The sequence below is a fragment of the Micromonas pusilla genome, assembly GCF_000151265.4.
Source record: "Micromonas pusilla CCMP1545 genomic scaffold MICPUCscaffold_3, whole genome shotgun sequence".
NCBI lineage: Eukaryota > Viridiplantae > Chlorophyta > Mamiellophyceae > Mamiellales > Mamiellaceae > Micromonas > Micromonas pusilla.
Window position 1 is genome coordinate 1,230,972 of NW_003315884.1, and position 18,064 is coordinate 1,249,035.

Sequence of the window (18,064 nt, forward strand, 5' to 3'; positions counted from 1 at the left end):
AAATCGTCACGTCTACCGTCTGCGCGCGTCGCCGTCACAGTTGCCCGCTCACGGACTCGACGCTGTCCGAGTCGGAAAAGTCCGCGTCGTCGCCGGCCACGCGCTTCCAGAACCCCCCCGGACCCGATCTCGACCTCGCGTCCGACTCGGACGCCTCCCCGGCGACGCGCCGAGCGTCTCCCGACGCGGCGTCGGATTCGGCGTCGGATTCGGCGTCGGCGTCGGCGTCGGACCGGGCGCCTTCCCGCCCCCCTCGGTCGCGCTCCTCCCCGGGGCTCCGCGACACGCGCGAGAGGTCGAGCTTCGGGATCGACGGCGGCGTGTTCGCGAGATTCCTCGTCGCGGCGTCGTCGCCGCTCGTGACGCTGGCGCCGCTCCTGAAGCGCGGCGCCGCGGTGGCGAACGCGTCGGATCGAGACGCCGACGAATCCGATTTTTCGCTCGCGGCGGGCCTCGCGCCTCCCTCGCCGGCCGCGTCTTTGCTCGGGGTGAGACCGAATAACGTCCTGAAGAAACCGGGCTCATCGTCCTCTTCTTTCTTCTTCGCTTTCTCCTCGACGTCCGGCTGTCTCGACGGCGTCGTGAGCCAGGCAAAAAATCCCTCCTCCTCCTCCTCCTCCTCCGGCTCCGGCTCCTCCTTCGCCTTCACCGGCGTCATCCCTAAGCGTTCGATGACGTTGCTGCCGGAGATGAGCTCGTCGAAGTCCCCGCCCGCTTTCTTCCGTCGCTCGTAGCCCACGAGTTCGCGCTTCAAGACGTCCCTCTCGCGCGCAATCTCCGCGATCGTCGTGGCGCTCGCCGCCGCCGCGTCGCGCGCCTCCGAGAGCTCCACCTCTAAGCGTTCGATGGCCGCCTTCGCGGCGATCGGATCGACGTCTTCCGCCTCCGTGGATCGCTTCCCCAACCGAATGTCTCGCGTCCGGAGTTTCAAATCTCTCGCCTCGTCCTTCGCGAACATCGCCGCCTCCTCCGCGCCCTTCGCGCGGCGCGTGCACGCGAGCGCCCACGCGGTGGCGGACTCCTTCTCGTTCACCGCGGAGGCGAGCTCGACTTCCAACGCGACGATTCGCGCGAGCGCGGCTTTGCCTTTCACCACGAGCGTCTTGCATCGGTTGTTGAGCTTCACGACGGTCTCGACGTGGTCGTCGTCGGACTCGCTTCCGGACTCGCTCCCGTCGTCGTCATTCGCGCCGCGCGGCGTCCGCGGCTCCTCTTCCCAGTCCTCCGTGAGCTGAATCGCGAGGTCTAAATCCTTCGCCGCTTTCGACCGAGCGCGGGCGACGTCCTCGTCCGTGACCTCGTCGTTCTTCCCGACGTCCCCTAACCGCGACACCAGGACTTGGATCTCTCCTCGGAGGAGCGCGATCGCTTCCTCGTGCTCGTCGACCGTGATCGTGCCCCTCTGTCTCGCGCTCTTCTTTTTCGAGGACGAAGCCGAACCCGCGGGCGCGGGCGAGGGCGACGCCTTCCTCGCGGATGTTCTCTTTCGCTCCTCGCTCGCGGGGGAGTTCGCCACTAACGCCGCGGCTTGCCTCGCCGCGGCGAGCTCCAGACGCAGCTGCTCGCACTCTTTCGCGAGCGATTCGCGGTCGCTCATCGCGGCGTTCGTTTTCGCCATCTCCGCGCTCGACGCGGCGTCGCTCAAGAGCATCGACTCGCGCGCTCTCGCCGCCTCCGACTCCGCCTTCGCCGCCTCAGCCGCCTTCGCCGCGGCGGCCGCCATCGCGTCCTTCGTCGCCTTAGACGCCGCCGCGACCAACAGCTTCTGCTCCTCCAGCTCAGAGTGAAGCCGATTGATCTCTTTTCTCATCTCTTCGTCGCCCGCGAGGTTCATCGCCTCCGCGCGCGCGAGCTTCCTCCGTTCGTCCTCGAGCGCGAGCGCGTGCGCCTCGTTCACCTGATCGAGCACTTGCTTCATCTCGTCCGCGTCCGCTTCCATGAACGCGGCGGCGGCTCTCGCGCCTTGATACGCCTTTTGCGCTTCGTCCGCCTTGCGATTCGCGGCGTCCACTTCGTCCTCGAGCGTCGCGTTCCTGTGCGACGCCATCTCGAACGATTTTCGTGACGCGGTGAGCTTTATCTCGAGCGACGCGAGCTGCGCTCGGAGTTGATCCACGCTCGAGCCGAGCTCCAACTTGGTCTGATCGACCGCGGTTTTTACGCGTCGTTCGATGTCCGCGGTCGAGTCTAACTCCTCCTCCCTCGCGGAGGCCAACGCGGCCGCGGCTTCCCGTTTGATCGCCGCGAGCTGCTCCGCGTACGTCGACGCCTTTTGCTCCGCCGCCGCCGCGTGCTGCTCCTCCAACCGTTGCTTCTCCTTTCGTTGCTTCTCGCGCAGGCTCGCGACGGCGTCTTCCTGCGCGCGCCTCGCGTCCTCGAGCTCGCGCCCCGCCTTTCGAGTCGATGCGAGGAGGGTCTCTCGCTCCGCATCCGCTTCCCGGTCGCGTCGCATGAACTTCGCTGCGTATTTCCACCGCTGGAACGACGCGCGCAGTGAGCCCATCATCACAGTCTTGAACCGGAGCGCGGCTTTTTGCAGCGCTCTTTCCGTCGCCGCGATTTTGGCCGCTTGCACCGCCGCCGCGCGCGCGAGCTCCGCGTCATCGAACTGCTTCTGCGCCCTGAGCGTCGCGTTCGTTTGCTTCTCGAGCGCTTCCTCGAGTTTTTTAATCGTCGAGTCTTGCTTCTCCTGGACTTGCTTCGCGATGGATTGTTTCGCATCCTCGATGATTTGCAGCGTTTCCGCTTGTTTCGAGCGCATCGCCGCGACCGTCTCCTGATTCGCTTTTCGCGCTTCCGCGAGCTCGTTCTCGGCTTTCTCCTTCTCCTTGACGAGCGCGAGCCTCTCGGATTGCTCCGTGCGTTCCATCTTCTGGTACTTCGCGACGTACTTCCATCGCACGAACGACGACCGAAGCGACCCCATGAGGACGGTTCGGAACCGCAACGTCGCCGTCTGCGCTGCCCGCTCCCGAGCGGCAACCTCGACCTTCTTCGCCGCCGCGTTTTGCGCGAGCTTCGCCTCCTCGAGATGCTTCTTCGCGGTCGAAATCTCCTCGTTCGACTTTCGCAGCGCGTCCTCGAGCTTCGACACAGCCTCTGAATGCTCAGCTTTGATCGTCTCCACGGCACGCGAATGTTCCGTCTTGATGGCGTCCACACTCTCCTCGTGCTTTGCTTTCATGCCCTCGATCATCTTCTCTTGTGACGCGCGCGCGTCCTCCAACGCCTGCTCCGCGCGTTCCTTCGCCGCCTTGTGCTCGAGCATCTCCGCGCGCTCGACGCGCTCTACGCGCGAGAGAGACGTCTCGTTCTTCCACCGCGTGAACGACGACCGCAGCAAACTCATGAGAACGGTTCGAAACCTCAACGCGGCTCTTTGTTCCAATCGACCAAGCGCCGCGACGGACGCGGCGCGCGCCGCCGCCGCCTGGTTGAGCTCCGCCTCCTCCAGCTGATTTTGCGCCCTGATCGTCGCCTCCGTTTGCGCTTTCAGAGCGTCCTCCATTTTCTTGATCGCCGCCTTCTTCGCAGCCTCCGCGTCGTTCAGATCCTTCTTCGCGGCCGCGAGCGTTTCCTCGCGCTGGAGCTTCGCCGCTTCGCGTTCGCGTTTGGCCTCTTCTCTCGCCGCTTCGAGCATCGCGGCGCCTCGCGCGCTCTCTTCCTCCAGCGCTTTCTCCGCTTTCGCCGCGTTGCTTATGAGCAGCTTCCTTTCTTCCTCGATCGCGCGTCCATTTTTAATGCGCCTCGACTCGCTCTTCCACCGAACAAACGACGCGCGCAGCGCGCTCATCCACACGGTTTTAAATCGCAACTCCACCTTCTGTCGCGCGCGCTCCTTCTCCTTCTCCGCCGCGACCGCAGCCTGCTCGAGCTTCGTGACCTCCCACTCCGCCTCTATTCTCTGCGCGGTGTTCTTCAGCGCGATGATCTCCGCCTGCGCTTCTCGAAGCATCATCTGCGCGTTGGTCTGCGTCTCGTCCAGTTCGCTCTCCATCAGGTCGTGGTCCTCTTGGAACCGGCGCACGCGGATCTTGAACTCCCCGCGCTCGGTCCTGAGCTCGCGGCGGTCCTTCTCGAGCTGACGCGCGAGGTCTTCCATCTCCAGCTTCCCCAACGCGACCGCTTTCTCGTACTCGGCGTATTTCCCCTCCGCGACGGCTTTGTCCGCCTTTCTCGCGGCGTCGTGCTCCGCCTTCAGTCGCCTGACGTTTTCTCGCTCCGCCTTCCGCTCGTCGTCGTGTTTCTTCAGCCGTGCCTCGTGCTCGTCGCACAGGCGTCGCATCTCCTCGCCGAGGCGCGTCGCCTTCTCCTCGAGCCGCTCGTTCAGACGCTTCAAGTCGTCCGCGTCTCTCTCTCGCGCGCGCTCGCGCTCGTCCTCCCTCTTTTCGCGTTCTCGCGACGCCTCCTCCTCTCTCTTCTTCGCTCGCGCCTCGTGCTGCTCGTTCATACGTCTCACCTCTTCCTTTCGCTCGCCGCGCTCTTTGTTCAGACGCGCGTCGTGCTCTCGCTTCAGATTCTTGATCGCCTCGCGCGCCTTCTCTTGCTCGCGAACGAGCTTCGCGTGGAGTTCCGCGTTGAGTTTGTTCGCCGAGTCCAGATGCTTCGGCGTCCACGTCGGCGCGGGCGACGACGCGAGCATGGCGTCCGCGTCCGGGGACGACGCGAGCATGGCGTCCGCGTCCGGGGTCTTCGTCGGCGGCGGCGTCGCGAGACCGGCGGCGACAAGCGCGTTCTCCTTCGCGGGCGACGGCGACGAATGCGAATTCTCGCTCGAGGTTGCGTCGTTCTCGGACGCCGGTCGCCGCGCCGGCGACGGCGGCGCGCGTCGTCCGGGCTTCGGGAGCTTGTCCAGGAGCGCGTGGACGTCGATCGCGAACCCGAACCCGAACGGGTTCCCCCGGCGCTTCGTCAGGAGGTGGTCCGGGCTGCGCTCGCGCGCGCCGCCCGAGGTCGAGGTTGACGTCTCGCGCGCGGGGGATCTCGGCGCGGCCGTCTCGGGCGCCGACCGCGACCTCTCCCGCGCGAGCTCCGGGATCTTCGGCACGGGGAACTCGCGCTCGCTTCTCCGCAGGCGCTCGGAGACCTCGAGCTCCGCGTTCGCCCAGCTCGTGATGGGCACGGTGCGCTCTTTCGAGACCGGCATCGTCCCGGCGCTCCGCGCGGGGCGCGGCGCGGTGTCGCGCGAGCGAAATCTCGCATTTGGGCGTTAGCGTTACGGAGGGGAGACGGGATATTCGTGACGCCAACAGCGCAGGCAGGCGGAGACCGACCGACGCGACGGCGGGTCGCCGCGAAACGCGCGTCGGGGCTGAACGTTCGTGTTCAACGCGACACATCAAAACTACGCGAGCGATCTAAAGAATTACCCCCCATCCCCATCCCCACACTCTCGCCGTGGACGCCGTCTCGTCCGACGACCGACGGCTCGCGCTCACCGGCTCGCCGGCGCCGGCGCGAGCGGCGGCGTCTGCCGGGACTCCGAGACGCCCGCCCCGGACGCTCCCAAGACGTCGCGTATCGCCCTCGCGGTGAGCCTGCTGTTCAACCGCGCGACGAGCTCCGGCAGCACCTCCGTCGCGACCGCGGGCAGCAGAGGCCCGAGCTCCCTGAGCGCCTTGGAGGGATCGCCCCCAGCGAAGGTGGCGCCGGCGCCGGCGGCGCCGCCGCGGCTGCCTCGCAGCAAAAAGTTTAAGAGCTTCGTCACGGACTCCACCGTGGCTCTGTCCTCCGCGGTGACGGACGGGGACACCCTCACGCTTCGGATCCCGGACAAGGGAAGGAGCAGCGGCAGCCGCGCGTCCGCGAGGCCGACCTGCGCGAGCACCTTCGCGGCGTTATCGCGCGACAACGCGTCGATGCCTTTGACCGCCTCGTCGAGTAAAAACTCGCGGAAGAACGACCCCTCGGGGGACAACACGAACGTGAGCGCCTCTCTCGCGGCCGCGTCCTCCCCGGAGCTCGCCGCCGCGGGCGCGGGCGTCGCCGGGAACGGCGACGGCGGCCGCGGGAACCCGGGCGGGATCAGCGCTTCGATCTGACGGAAGAACGCCTCGGGGGTGTTCTCTCCGCCCGCCGCCGCCGCCGCCGCCGCCGCCGCCGCCTTGTCCGCCGTCTTCCCTTGGCTCATCCTGCTCGCGATCCTGAAGCTCTCGAACGCTTCCAAGACGTCGATCAACCGATCCGCGTCGAACACCTGCCCTTTGCCGTACACCATGTACCGCAAGCTCTCCCTCAGGCGCGGAGAGTCGTCCGTGAGCAGCCGCTTGCTGATGTACGGGTACGCCTCGTCCACGAGCGCAAACTCGGGGTTGCCGACGAGCGCGATGCCCTCGAGGACGCCGATCGCGCGGATGATGAGCGCAAAGTACGGGGGGATCCTGAACGGGTAATCGAACGTGATCTGCGCGAGGTCCGCGGCGACTTCCTGGAAGTTGATGTTCTTCGCGCCGCCGCCGGCGAGGGCTTGGTCGAACACGCGCGACAACGGCGGGAGGATCGGCTTGAGATCCACGCCCTCGGGGATGAAATCCAACGTCACGAAGTCCTCCACGATCGCCTCGTAGTCCTTGTGAATGAGGTGCGCGATCGCCTCGATCATCCCAAACTTGATGTTGTCGTCGATGTTCGTCATGAGACCGAAATCGAGGATCGCGAGCCGCCCGTCCGGCGTTCGGATCAAGTTTCCCGGGTGCGGATCCGCGTGGAAAAATCCCGTGTCCAGCAGCTGCTTCAGGTAGCAAATCACGCCGATGTTGACGAGGTCGCCGACGTCGTCCGCGGTGGACTGCGACAACTTCTCGCCGTCGAGCCACTCGGACGTGATCACCTTCCTGCGCGTCCACTCCATGTACGTCTTCGGGACGACCACCTGCGGCAGATCTTCTTTGATGGACGCCGCGAAGTTCGTCTGGTTCTCGCCCTCTTTGACGTAGTCCAGCTCCTCGAAGAACCGCTCCGCCCACTCGTCCAGCAGCGCGACGACGTCCGTGTTCACCTGCGGGACCTTTCTCAGCGCGATGCCCAAACGCCGGATCAAGTACAAGTCGATGGATACGGTCTCGAGCACCGCGGGCCTCTGCACCTTCACCGCGACGACGTCCCCGGTTTCCTTCAAGACGCCCTTGTACACCTGCCCCAAGCTCGCGGCCGCGACCGGGTCCGGGCCGAGCTCGGAGTACACGTCCTGCCACTTGCACCCGAGCTGCGCTTCCAGGGTGTCGAACGCGATCTTGTTATCGAACGACGGAACTTTGTCGCACAGCTTTTGGAGCTCGTTCATCGCCGCGGGGGTGAGGATGTCCGGGCGAATCGACAGCGCCTGCCCGAGCTTGATGTACGCCGGGCCCAGGGACGTGACGATGTCCCTGAGCTGAATCGCGCGCTTCACGCTGTTCTGCTCCGTCCTCTTCATGACGATATCGGACAAAATACCGGAGATGAACCCGCCCGCGATGGACAAGAGCTGGACGACGCGTTGCGTCACCGCCGCGGGGCGTCGACGCCAGTACTTCGCGATGAGCTCCGGGTCGTAATACAACGGCAGCGCGTCGTCCTCGCCGTCGGACTGCATCCCGCTCAGGTCGACGACCTGCATCTGCACGCCGTCCGCGGCGAAGTCGGAGTCGTCGATGTTCGTGCCTCGGAGTCCCTGCATGAGCGTGTTGAGATCCTCGTCCTCCTCCATGAGCGCGCGGACGTCTTTGATCTGCGACGAGATGTCGCTCACGCCCGCGCTCGAGCCCCCGCCGCGCTTCGCGTCCGCGGTCGGGCGCTCGGTCGTCGTCACGCGCGCGCGGACGACGCCGGACGCGCCGCGGGCGCGCGCGGGCGCGAACGCGCGCGACGTCTTCATCAGCGCGGCCGTCCCGGACGCGCGAGCGGACGACGACGCGAGATCGGAGGTGGACGACGACGACCGTGGAGGACGGCACGCGCGTCCGACGCGTCGCGGACGCGCGCTCGACGCCGCGACCGAGGTCGAGGACGCCATCGGCGCGGTCGCGGTGGACATCGGGAACGTCCGACCGCTTGAGACCGAGCGCGAGTGATGCTGACGACGCGTGCGCGTTCGTTGTGCGGCGAGGGCGACGACGCGACGACGGTCGTTGCGCGCGTTTCCGTGGCTCAGAGCAATCGCCTCGCAAACGCTCTCGGGTGACGTCACTGCTTTTTGGGTTTTCGTATGAAAAACAGTCAGAAAGTAGTCGCCCGCGTACGTGTAGTAGTTTCGATACCAGTTGTCGTAACCTGTCTCGAGAGAAGGCCCAGGAAAAAGAGTTGTTTTTTTTCGCTCTCGCTTTCTCGCTTTCGCTGCTAAACTTGTTTATCACACAGACTCGTCATCGTCCCTCCCGACTCGACAAAGTCCGCGCGGCTAACGGCGTCCACGACGGCGGCTGTCCGAGCCTTCCCTCTATAGAATCCTTCCCCATCGCCGCCGCTTTCCTACTGCTCGGGCGGAAGTTCACCGGCTTCAGACGCCTGGACTCGGAGTCCATCGCGGGCAGCCCCGGCGTCGGCGTCCCGCCCCTCGCGCGCTCCGATGGCGCCCCGAAATCGCTCGCCACCTCCGTCCCCCACTCGCTGTCCATCGGCGTCAGCGCGCCGCCAACCTTGAAACCGTTCATCGTCGGCCGCGACGGCGTCTCCGCGGGGGTGACGAAGCCGGAAGCGTACGACGGCGACGCCGACCGCGTCGTGCTCGCGCTCGCGCCCATTCGCGCGCGAATCGCCGCGAGCGTCGCCTGGAGCTTCTCGTCCGACTCGATGTCGCTGTCGTCCTCGTACTCGGGCGCGGGCTCGCGCGCGGGTTCGGGTTCGCGCGCGCGGGAGTACGCGTACTCGCGCTCGTTCACGCTGGGCGGCCGCCGAGGCGGGAGCCCGCTCGCGCCGCCGCGCGCGCCGCGGACGTACGCCGCCTCGGGCGGCACCGCCGCCGCCGCCGCCGCCTCGTCGCGCGCGTCGTCCCCCGACGCCGGCGCCATCGCCGCGGCGAGAAACGCGGCGTACTGCGACATCGCGTTCCCCTCGTCCGCGGCGGCGGCGATGTTCACGCTCCCCGCGGACTTCTGCGCGAATTTATCCGACATGTGCTCCCTCGCGGGCTCAAACGAGGACGTCGACGTCGCCGACATCGCGGCGCGCGGCGGGCGTCGCGTCTGGATATACTCATCGCGCGTTCCCGACCGAAACGCGTCCACGCCGCCGTGCAGCCTCGCGGTCTCCTCTTCCCTGTGCACGCGCAACGCGGCGGCGGATAAGACGCCGCTCCCCCTCCCGGTGTTCCCGCGCGCCGCCGCGAAGCTCTCGCGGCTGTTCGGGCGCGTCTGCGCGGGGGAGGACGGGTAGTGCTCGAACGGCTTTTCGCGCTCCGCGGCTTCCTCCTCCGCCGCGGCTTGCTCTCGAAGGACCTTCGCAACCTCCGGCGGGGGGTTATACGGCGACTTTTTCGACTTCGACTTCCCGGGTCTCGTGAACGACGCCTCCTCTCTGATAAAGCGCGCCAGCGTCGGGTCGTTAATGAGCGCTTCGGCGTCCTCGTCCAACGTGGGGTTCGGGCTAGTAAACGACGACCCTGGATACGCCGGGATCGATCGATTTAGCGCTTTGTACCCGCCCGCGGGGAGGAACGGCAGCCTCGGCTCGATGTACTCCTTATCGCGTCCCGTGAACGACGACGACGCGCGCGACGATTCCGATCGCACGCTGCCGTCGCGCGCGCTGTCCTTCCCCGGGGACGACCGCGACTCCTCCGCGTCGAGCCGGCTCAACACTTCGTCCATCGCTCGCTTCAGCTCGACGCGTTGCTTCAGCCGTCCTCGCGTTTTCTTCGTCCCCTTGAGGAAGGAGTCTATCGTGGACATGAGCTCTTCGTCGTTCGTGGCGGACCAGTCCGGGACTTCCACGCGCGGGATCGTCGTCGTCGTCGTCGTCGGCGGCGGCGGCGGCGGCGGCGGCGGCGGGGCTTCCTTCTCCGCCTTGGCTTGCTCTCGAAGGAGCTTCGCTATCTCCGGCGGGGGGTTATACGGCGACTTTTTCGACTTCCCACGTCTCGCCGCCGCTGGCGACGCCTCGCGCTCGGGCTCGCGCTCGCGCTCACGCTCTGGCTCTGGCTCTGGCTCTGGCTCTGGCTCCTCCGCCGCCGCGTTCGCGGTCACCTCCCACATGTCGCCGTCGACGTCGACGTCATCGCTCGCGTACAGCTCCTCCACGAGCTCATCGAGGGCGCCGTCCACCTCCGTCTCACGCTCGCGCGCGGCCTCGTCGTCGTCGTCGTCGTCGTCGTCGATTCCCGTTCCCCCCTCGGTCGACGCGTCGGGAGCGCCTCCCGCGGCGGACGTGGACGCCACCGCGGGCGACGTCTCGTCCACCGCGGGCGACGTCTCGTCCACCACGGGTTCGCTCGCCGTCTCCGTCTCTCCCGCGGCCGCCTCCGCGGCCGCGGTCTCGCCCTCCGGAGACGCCGCGGGGGCGTCGTCTCCGGGATCGGACGTCGTGGACGTCGATTTTCCCCCATCCCCGTCAGCCGCTCCGTCGGGCGCTCCTTCCCCCGCGTCCGCGCCGTCGTGCTCGGCGTTTTCCTCGCCTTTCACCACCGCGCCCACCTCCTCGGCGGCGTCCCCGGTCGCCGACATCACGGAGGGCTCCCGGGTCGACCTGGCGGCGCGCTGTCGGACTGCCGTGGATGGAAATTCGCTGCACGAAAGGTCCTGTCGTTGACTCCTCTCGTCGTCCCAGAGGGTGCCCGCGAATTTATCGTTTCGGTCGCCCGTCGCCGCGCGCGCGTTCTCGTTACATCGTCTCGTGCTATTCTCGTCGCGTCGTCTCGTGCTATTCCCCTCCGTGGCTCACCGTCGCTTCGCGGGGTCGTCCGCGCTCTTCTTCATCGGGCACACGAACTTGCGCTTCGCCGCGACACCCGCCGACGCGCCCGCCGCCGCCGCCCGTCGCGTAGGAGGACGAAACGCCGGTATCCTCCTCGGCCCCGTCGGAGGCGCCGCCGCGGGCTTCGCGGCGGCGAGTTTCGCGACCGGTTCCCTCGTCGCCGATTCGCGACCGCCACCCCGCATCGCCTCCTCCGCGGCCGCTTCCGCGGCCGCGCGCATCTCGTCGAGCTTCCTCTCCGCGTCGCGGTCGGACTTTCGGTCCGCCGCCGCGTTCATTCGCTTCACCGCGCCGACGTCGGCGCACGCGTCGCACGGGACGTCGTTCTCGTCGCACGCGCGCGCGCCGCCGCCAGCGCCCTCGTCGAAGTGCGACAGGAGCGCGGCGCGTCGACAGGATGTCCCGCGGACGTACGCGTCGACCTTTTCCGCTCGTCCCGGGTCGAGCTTGCGAATTTTGTCCAACTCTCCCGCGTCCGCGTACAGCACGCACCGCGACGGCTTCCCGTCCCTCCCCGCCCTCCCGCTCTCTTGATACAGCCCTTCCAGGGACGTGGGAGGCCCCCAGTGCGCGACCCATCGCACGTCCGGCTTGTCTATCCCCATCCCGAACGCGACGGTCGCGACGACGGCGTCGACGTCGCCGCCCGCCCAGTTCGCGAGTGCGCGTCTGAGCGACTCTTTGCTCCGTCCCGCGTGGAACACCTCCACGTCCATCCCCGCGGTCGCGAGAAGCTCCGCGACGCGCTCGCACTCGCCGCGCTCGCGCGCGTACACGATCCCGGCGCTCTCCGGCGCGGTCGCTTTCGCCGCGCGCGAGACCGCGACGACGTGATCCACCGCCGCGCGCTCTTCGCCGTCGCCGCCGCCGTCGCCGAGGCGCTCTCTCCTCACCACCTCGTGTCCGAGGTTCGCGCGGTTCAAGCTGCTCCGAGCGACGACGTGATCGCGTCGCAGACCGAGCGCGGCCGCGATCGACGCCTCCGTGGCGCGCGTCGCGGTCGCCGTGAGCGCCTGGATCGGCGCGCCGCCCAAGAGTTCGTCCCTGTCGTCCTTCAGCGCGAGGTACGCCGGTCGGAAATCGTGGCCCCACTGCGAGACGCAGTGCGCCTCGTCCACCGCGAGCGCGGCGACGTGGCCGTTATCGCTCGCGACGCGAAGCGCCGCGCGCAGCCGGGGCGTTTGCAGCGACTCCGGGGTCGTGAACAGGAGCGTCAGCGTCGGGCCTTCGTCGTCGGCGGCGGCGGCGCGCAAGTCCCTCTCGATCCTCTCCAGTCGCGTCGGGTCCGTCGCGCCGCTCCACGCCTCCGCGTCCACGCCCATCTCGTCGCACCTCCGGAGCTGGTCCGCGAGGAGGGACAGCAGCGGGGTGACGACGACGGTCACCCCCGGCGCGTTTCGCTCCGCGCGGAGCATCGCGGGAAGGACGTACACGAGCGACTTGCCCGCCCCGGTGGGGAGCAAGGAGAGGCAGTCCCGACCGCGCATCACCGCGGTCATCGCCTCGAGCTGTCCGGGGCGGAAGTTCGCGGTGTCGCACTCTAAGACGGCGCGAAGGAGGCGGAGGAGAGACGCCTCGTCGTGAGACGCCTCGTCGCGAGACGCGTCGTCGCGAGATGCCTCGTCGCGAGATGCCTCGTCGCTGGCCATCGCTTCGACGCGAACGCTCGCTCGTAGTCCCTAGCTAGTAGTGATGAAGAGAACGCCCGCGCGCGGTGCGGTCGTCTACTTCGTGTTCACGCCGACGCTTATCACGGACTGGTGCGCGCCGAAGAGGATCGCCGCGAATGTAGACCCGATGACGGGCCAGCGATACTTCGGGTACGGCCTGCGAGGGTTCGGAGTCGCGTCAGATCGAACGCACAGCTGTCGTCGGCCGAGTTCGAGTTCGCGTTCGCGACGAGACGCACCGCAGAGCGATGCCGAGGACCGGGATCACGGGCGCGAGCGCGATGGGCCACAGGAGCGTGTAGTCGATCTGCTTGCGGTGGATGATCTTCCCGGTCGACGGCTCCTTCGACATCTCGCGTGCGGGGAGCGCGGGGAGTGCCGGGCTCGGTCCGCGCGAAGAAAACTCGTCGCGCGTACGCGTACGGAAGTACGGAAGTACGCCGTACTTTTCGTATGCGGTTTTGGTCACGTGCAAAAAGTTTAGACTAATTGCCCCATACAAAAGTACAAGCGACGCCCGAGCACCGCGAAACCTCCTGGTTTTTCCTCTGACCGAGGAAAGGCGCACCATCGCGCACGTACTCGCCCTTTTTAGGGAGCGCGGGACCAGGTCGTCGCGACTTCAGCCAGCACCATGCCGGCTCACAACAACCAGATCGCCAATGCGCACTTCAAGAAGGACTGGCAGGTGCGTGTCGCCTCCACGGCGCCATACTCCGCGCCGAAGAAACCCTACGCGTGAAAGATGAGATTTCGCCGCATCTTCTTCGGTGGTCGCGCGGACGACCCGGGATCGCCGCGCCGCGGACGCCGGCGCGGTCGCGAGCGCGCTCGGACGACGCGTCGCGGCTTCTACGAGCCCCACGACCGTCGCCGATCGCGCGCGGCCGCCCTCGCGTCCTCGGGCGCGTCCGAACGGCGTCCCGCGCGTCGTCGCGCGAGCTTAGGGTTTTCCGTCGAAGCGCGCGTCCCCGCGCGCGGAGGCGTCGTCTTCGCCGCGCCGGGCGCGTCGCGAGCGACCGTCGGTCGCGCGTCCGCGCGGGTCGGACGTCTTCGACGACGCACGGTCGTGCGCGTCGCGTCATCGCGTTACGGCGCGCGGCGTCGCGCTTATCCGCGCGGCGTCCTCCACGTCCGGCGCGGCGTCGGTGATTCGCCCGAAATGAGCTAGCGCGCTGTTTCTCACCACCCGCCCCTCTCGAGCGACCGAAACCGACTGACGCGTCCGCCCCCGCTCTCCTCCTCTATCCCATCAGGGCAACGCCGGCGCGTGCCGCGTGAAGACGTGGTTCAACCAGGCTGGCCGCAAGAAGAGCCGACGCATCGCGCGCGAGAAGAAGGCGAAGGCCATCTTCCCTCGCCCGACGGCGGGCGCGCTTCGCCCGATCGTCCGCCCGCCGACGCAGAGGTACAACTTCAAGACGCGTCTCGGCCGGGGGTTCACGCTCGAGGAGCTCAAGGTGGCGGGCATCCCGAAGAAGCTCGCGCCGACGATCGGCATCGCGGTCGATCACCGCCGCAGGAACCGGAGCGAGGAGTCCCTCGCGCTCAACTCCAAGCGTCTCAAGGCGTACAAGGCGTCTCTCATTCTCTTCCCGCGCCGCACGGCGAAGCCGAAGCACGGCGACTCCGAGGCGGGCGAGCTCAGCATGGCGAAGCAGCTCAAGGGCAAGCTCATGCCGATCACGAAGGAGACCAAGCCCCTCGAGATGGTGGCGGTGACGGGCGAGATGAAGGACTTCAAGGCGTACCAGACGTTGAGGACGGAGCGCATGAACGTGCGCCAGGTCGGACCTCGCATCAAGAAGGCGATCGAGGCGGCGAAGAAGGCGGAGGAAGACGCCAAGGTTGCGAAGATGAAGTAAATTCACGACGTACGAGCGCGTCGGGTGCTCGGATAGTACCTCTCGCGATGTGTGTCTGACGACGCAGGGTTGGTGGCGCGGGTCGACATCTTAGCGGTTTTGATCCACGCAAACGGAGGAAATCTCCACTCAAAAACTATCTCCCTAAACTCTTCAGCGATCGCCACGCGCGCCAATCGCTCTCCCACGCGCGCTGCCTCGCCTCGGAGCCGTACGGCGTCTCGAACCTGTACTCGCGCTCGCCGCTGTCGCCCGCCGCCTCTGATTTCGCCGGCGGGTGAAACCAGTAGTTTAACGCCAGGTGACCGCCCCCGGCTTCCGCCTCGTCGTCGAACGACGTCACCTCGTGGAACCACCCCGCGGGGAGGTATAAAATCTCCCCGGCGCGCACCGTCGTCTCCGCGCGCTTCGTCTCGTACGCGCGTTTGAACCGCGGAAACGCGCTCAGGTCGGCGCGGTCCACGCGGCTGAAACTCGGCGGGTCTCCGTCCTCCTCTTCCTTCTCCTTCCCCTTCTTCCCGGGCCCCGCGTCGTCGTCGTCGTCGTCCGAGTCCGCGTCCGCGTCGTCGTCGTCCTCGTCGAGGTCGTCGAAGTCGTCCCGGAACTTCCCGCCCGCGGCGAAATCGAAATCGAACGCGTCGTCGTCGTCGTCGCCGCCGCCGCCGCCGCCGCCGCCGCCGCCGATGGCCTCGTCCATCGCGGTCTCCATCCTCTCCTCCGCGATCCTCAACCGCTCGCTCGCGCCGTCGTCCCCGCGCTCGACCGCTTCCTCCGCGAGCTGAAGCTCCTCCTCCGCGTCGCGCGTCGCAATCGCGGCGACGCGCGCGACGAGGCTTCCGTCGTCCCCGTCCTCGGCGGTCTCTCCGGCTTCCGCGTAGTTCACGCGCCCGTTCGCGTGCACGCGCGTCGGCGTCCCAGCGACGTACATGTCCTCCACGCACGACGGCGCGTACAGCTCGAACTTTTTCTTCCCGCGCATCAGAACGTACAGGTTATCGTGGTGGTCGTGGTGCAGCCCCGAGGACGCGCCGTCTCTCGCGCGGCCCATCCACACGTTGACGTTGGCGGGGACGAGGCGTCCCGTCAGCTTCGACGGCCGCACCGGGGGCTTGGAGACGCCGCCGCCGTCGCCGTCGCCGTCGCCGCCGTCGCCGCCGCCGTCCTCGTCCTCGGCGTCTCTCAGGAGCCGCGACGCCGGCGCGGACGCGACGACGCCGCGGCCGTGCGCGTCCGTCGCCGCGGGCGACGCGGTCAGGTACCGCGTGTCGTCTCCGTCGACGAACCTCCGCATGAACTCGCGGAACGTCGTCGTCTCGTACGACCCGACGCCGTACCGATCCCCGGCCGCGGCTCTCACCTCGACGCGGACGGTCGCGTCCCCGGCGGCGTCCGCGAGTCGCCGATCCGTCCACGTCTCGCGCGCGCGCGCCCACGGCGTCCCGCGAAGGTCGCCGGTGAGGACGACGGGGCGTCGTCGCGCGACGTGATTCGCGAAAAACGTCTCCGCGGTGACGGAGCTCGCGGGGACGCGGTCGACGGGATGCGGCGCTCTCCCGGACGCGGACGCGGACGCGGGATCGTGGCCGTCGTACTCCACGCGGACCGCAGACGGGGTGGTCGCGCCGTGGTCGAGCTTGCGGCGCTTCGCGGGCGCGGCGCGCCTCGCGGCGCGCCCCATCCCGGGGCGTCGCGGAGAGTGACGGGAACGATCGCGAGCGCTCGCGTTTACAGGTCGTTTGGCGGTCATCGTCCATCATTGGAAGGGGCGCGTCCGCGGCGAACGCGATACGACCGCGAACGCTCCTCGCGCGGCGCGCTGCTCGATCTCGTCGCGATCCGTCCGCGCCGTCGCGGAACGCCGCGGCGACGTCCTCGACCGGCGCGCGGAGCCGTCGACGCGCGGGGGGCGCGTCTCGCCTCGCGCGCGAAAGGAGGTGTTGAACGCGACGCGGGCGCTCTCGTCGACACGTCGCGATGCCGAAGGAATGGCCGGACCAGCCGCGGTTCCTGGAGGTCCTCCGAACGATGCGCAGCGCGTCCGAGGCGTCGATCGCGGAGCTCGTCGCGCTCGCGAAGAAGGACGCGAAGAGCTACTACAAGCACGCGGCCGCGATCCTCGTGAAGCAGTGCCAGATGCGAAAGCCGCGAGACAGGGTGCCGATCGTCTTCGTGATGAACAAGCTCGCGTCGGACAAGGACGATCACGAGAGCGCGAAGCTGTACGCGGGGAGGTTCGCGCCGGACATCGTGGCGTGCGTCGAGTCCGCGCTGAGCTGCCCGCCGAAGCACATGCACGGCCTGAGGAAGGTGATCGATCGATGGGAGAAGCGGCGAGTCTTCCAGCACTCGATCGTGCAAGCCGTCGCTCGCGCGGTGAACGCGCACGTCCCGGGCGCGGGGGGGGTCTCGGACGACCCCAGCAGGGACCCCTCGAGCGACGACTTGGCGGGGATGGGCGGCGACGACGATTACGTCGTCTCGAGCGACGACGAGGCGCCTGCCGAAGGGGACGGACGACGCGCGGGCGGCGTAATTGGCGGAGGGACCGCGGGAGGCGACGGGCCCGGGGCCGGGCCCTCGGTCGACGTCGACGTCGACGTCGGGGTCGAGGTCGAGCCGGCGGCGGCGCCGACGAGAGCGGCGCCCGCGAAGGCGCGCGTGAACAAGTGGCCGGCGAGGCCGCCGAGACCAGACCCGCCGCCGGCGGTCTCGGCCGCGGAGGGGCCGGCCGCCGCCGCGAGCGACGCGCTGCCGCCGGCGAGCAACCCGCCGCCGCCGCTCCCTCCCGGGTATCGCCTGCCGCCGCCCGTCGCCGGGAACGGGGGCGCGGAGAGAGCGCGGACGCCGCCGAGGCAGCGCTCGCCGCGCGTTCCCGCTCCCACGCGCGCGATGTCGCCGCCGAGGCGACGGACGCCGCCGAGGCAGCGGACGCCGCCGAGGCAGCGGACGCCGCCGAGGCAGCGGACGCCGCCGCGGCAGCGGACGCCGCCGCGCGCGCGCTCGCCCGAGAGGAAGAGAGCGCCGAGTCGAGACCCGGACGGCGGCGGCGCGGGGAAACGACGAATAGACGTCGGCGGCGGGGGGGGAGGACGGGACGAACAGCCCGCGCGCGTCGACGTCGACAAGTGGGGCGACCCCATCAAGCGTCGCACGGAGTCGCCGCCGCTCGCGCGCGCGAGGACGCAGACGCCGCCGCGGGTCCGGTCGCCCCCGAAGGAACGGACGGCGACGCCGCCGCGCGCGCGGTCGCCCGCGAAGGAACGGACGGCGACGTCGCCGCGGGTCCGGTCGCCCCCGAAGGAGCGGACGGCGACGCCGCCGCGCGCGCGGTCGCCGCCGAAGGTGCGGTCGCCGCCGAAGCGTCGGTCGCCGCCGCCGCCGCGTAAGGGTAACCCGGGAAGGGAAGAGGAGAAGCCGGAGATGGACAAGTGGGGCGATCCGATCAAGCGCGTGGACGTGGACGACTTCTCGATCGCGACCAAAGAGCACGGCGGCGGGGGAGGCAAGAATAAGCCGAAGAAGCGAAGGTAGCTTAGCAGCGCGCCCGTGTGAACGCCACGAAGAGGCTCTCGCGTGTGCCTTTCCCCAAGATTTCCAGCACGCCGCGCCACGCGCCATCGCCCGACCGTTAACATCGCATCG

At 68.4% G+C, this 18,064-nt stretch overlaps 7 protein-coding genes across 7 annotated transcripts; 2 read left to right on the top strand and 5 right to left on the bottom strand.

The window, feature by feature from the left end:
* Positions 1-34: 34 nt before the first annotated feature.
* Positions 35-5,146, bottom strand: MICPUCDRAFT_56495 (uncharacterized protein; the record flags this gene model as incomplete). Its single annotated transcript, XM_003057341.1, has 1 exon — positions 35-5,146. The coding sequence occupies one exon, from the start codon at positions 5,144-5,146 to the stop codon at positions 35-37; it is 5,112 nt and encodes a 1,703-aa protein (XP_003057387.1).
* Positions 5,147-5,434: 288 nt separating this feature from the next.
* Positions 5,435-7,573, bottom strand: MICPUCDRAFT_32463 (uncharacterized protein; the record flags this gene model as incomplete). The annotated part of the gene is made up of 2 exons (XM_003057342.1): positions 5,435-5,960; positions 6,159-7,573. The coding sequence occupies 2 exons, from the start codon at positions 7,571-7,573 to the stop codon at positions 5,435-5,437; spliced, it is 1,941 nt and encodes a 646-aa protein (XP_003057388.1).
* A 3,553-nt stretch (positions 7,574-11,126) lies between these two features.
* MICPUCDRAFT_10598 (uncharacterized protein) lies at positions 11,127-12,398 on the bottom strand (the record flags this gene model as incomplete). Its single annotated transcript, XM_003057343.1, has 1 exon — positions 11,127-12,398. A coding segment is annotated over one exon (1,272 nt), but the record flags the coding sequence as incomplete, so codon positions are not given.
* A 337-nt stretch (positions 12,399-12,735) lies between these two features.
* MICPUCDRAFT_56498 (uncharacterized protein) lies at positions 12,736-12,909 on the bottom strand (the record flags this gene model as incomplete). Its single annotated transcript, XM_003057344.1, has 1 exon — positions 12,736-12,909. The coding sequence occupies one exon, from the start codon at positions 12,907-12,909 to the stop codon at positions 12,736-12,738; it is 174 nt and encodes a 57-aa protein (XP_003057390.1).
* A 247-nt stretch (positions 12,910-13,156) lies between these two features.
* On the top strand, positions 13,157-14,558 carry MICPUCDRAFT_62462 (uncharacterized protein). The gene is made up of 2 exons (XM_003056868.1): positions 13,157-13,245; positions 13,814-14,558. Exons 1-2 carry the CDS (start codon positions 13,192-13,194, stop codon positions 14,420-14,422), a joined length of 663 nt encoding a protein of 220 aa, XP_003056914.1. The 5' UTR covers positions 13,157-13,191; the 3' UTR covers positions 14,423-14,558.
* Positions 14,559-16,100, bottom strand: MICPUCDRAFT_46784 (uncharacterized protein; the record flags this gene model as incomplete). Its single annotated transcript, XM_003057345.1, has 1 exon — positions 14,559-16,100. One exon carries the CDS (start codon positions 16,098-16,100, stop codon positions 14,559-14,561), a length of 1,542 nt encoding a protein of 513 aa, XP_003057391.1.
* Positions 16,101-16,396: 296 nt separating this feature from the next.
* On the top strand, positions 16,397-17,953 carry MICPUCDRAFT_56501 (uncharacterized protein; the record flags this gene model as incomplete). Its single annotated transcript, XM_003056869.1, has 1 exon — positions 16,397-17,953. One exon carries the CDS (start codon positions 16,397-16,399, stop codon positions 17,951-17,953), a length of 1,557 nt encoding a protein of 518 aa, XP_003056915.1.
* Between the last annotated feature and the right edge of the window lie 111 nt (positions 17,954-18,064).

What these genes read in the sequence shown, in the direction of transcription:
- MICPUCDRAFT_62462 (XM_003056868.1), top strand. Translation starts at nt 13,192, where the DNA reads ATGCCGGCTCACAACAACCAGATCGCCAATGCGCACTTCAAGAAGGAC. An exon ending in ACTTCAAGAAGGACTGGCAG is followed by an intron (nt 13,246 to 13,813) that starts GTGCGTGTCGCC and finishes CTATCCCATCAG; the next exon opens with GGCAACGCCGGCGCGTGCCG.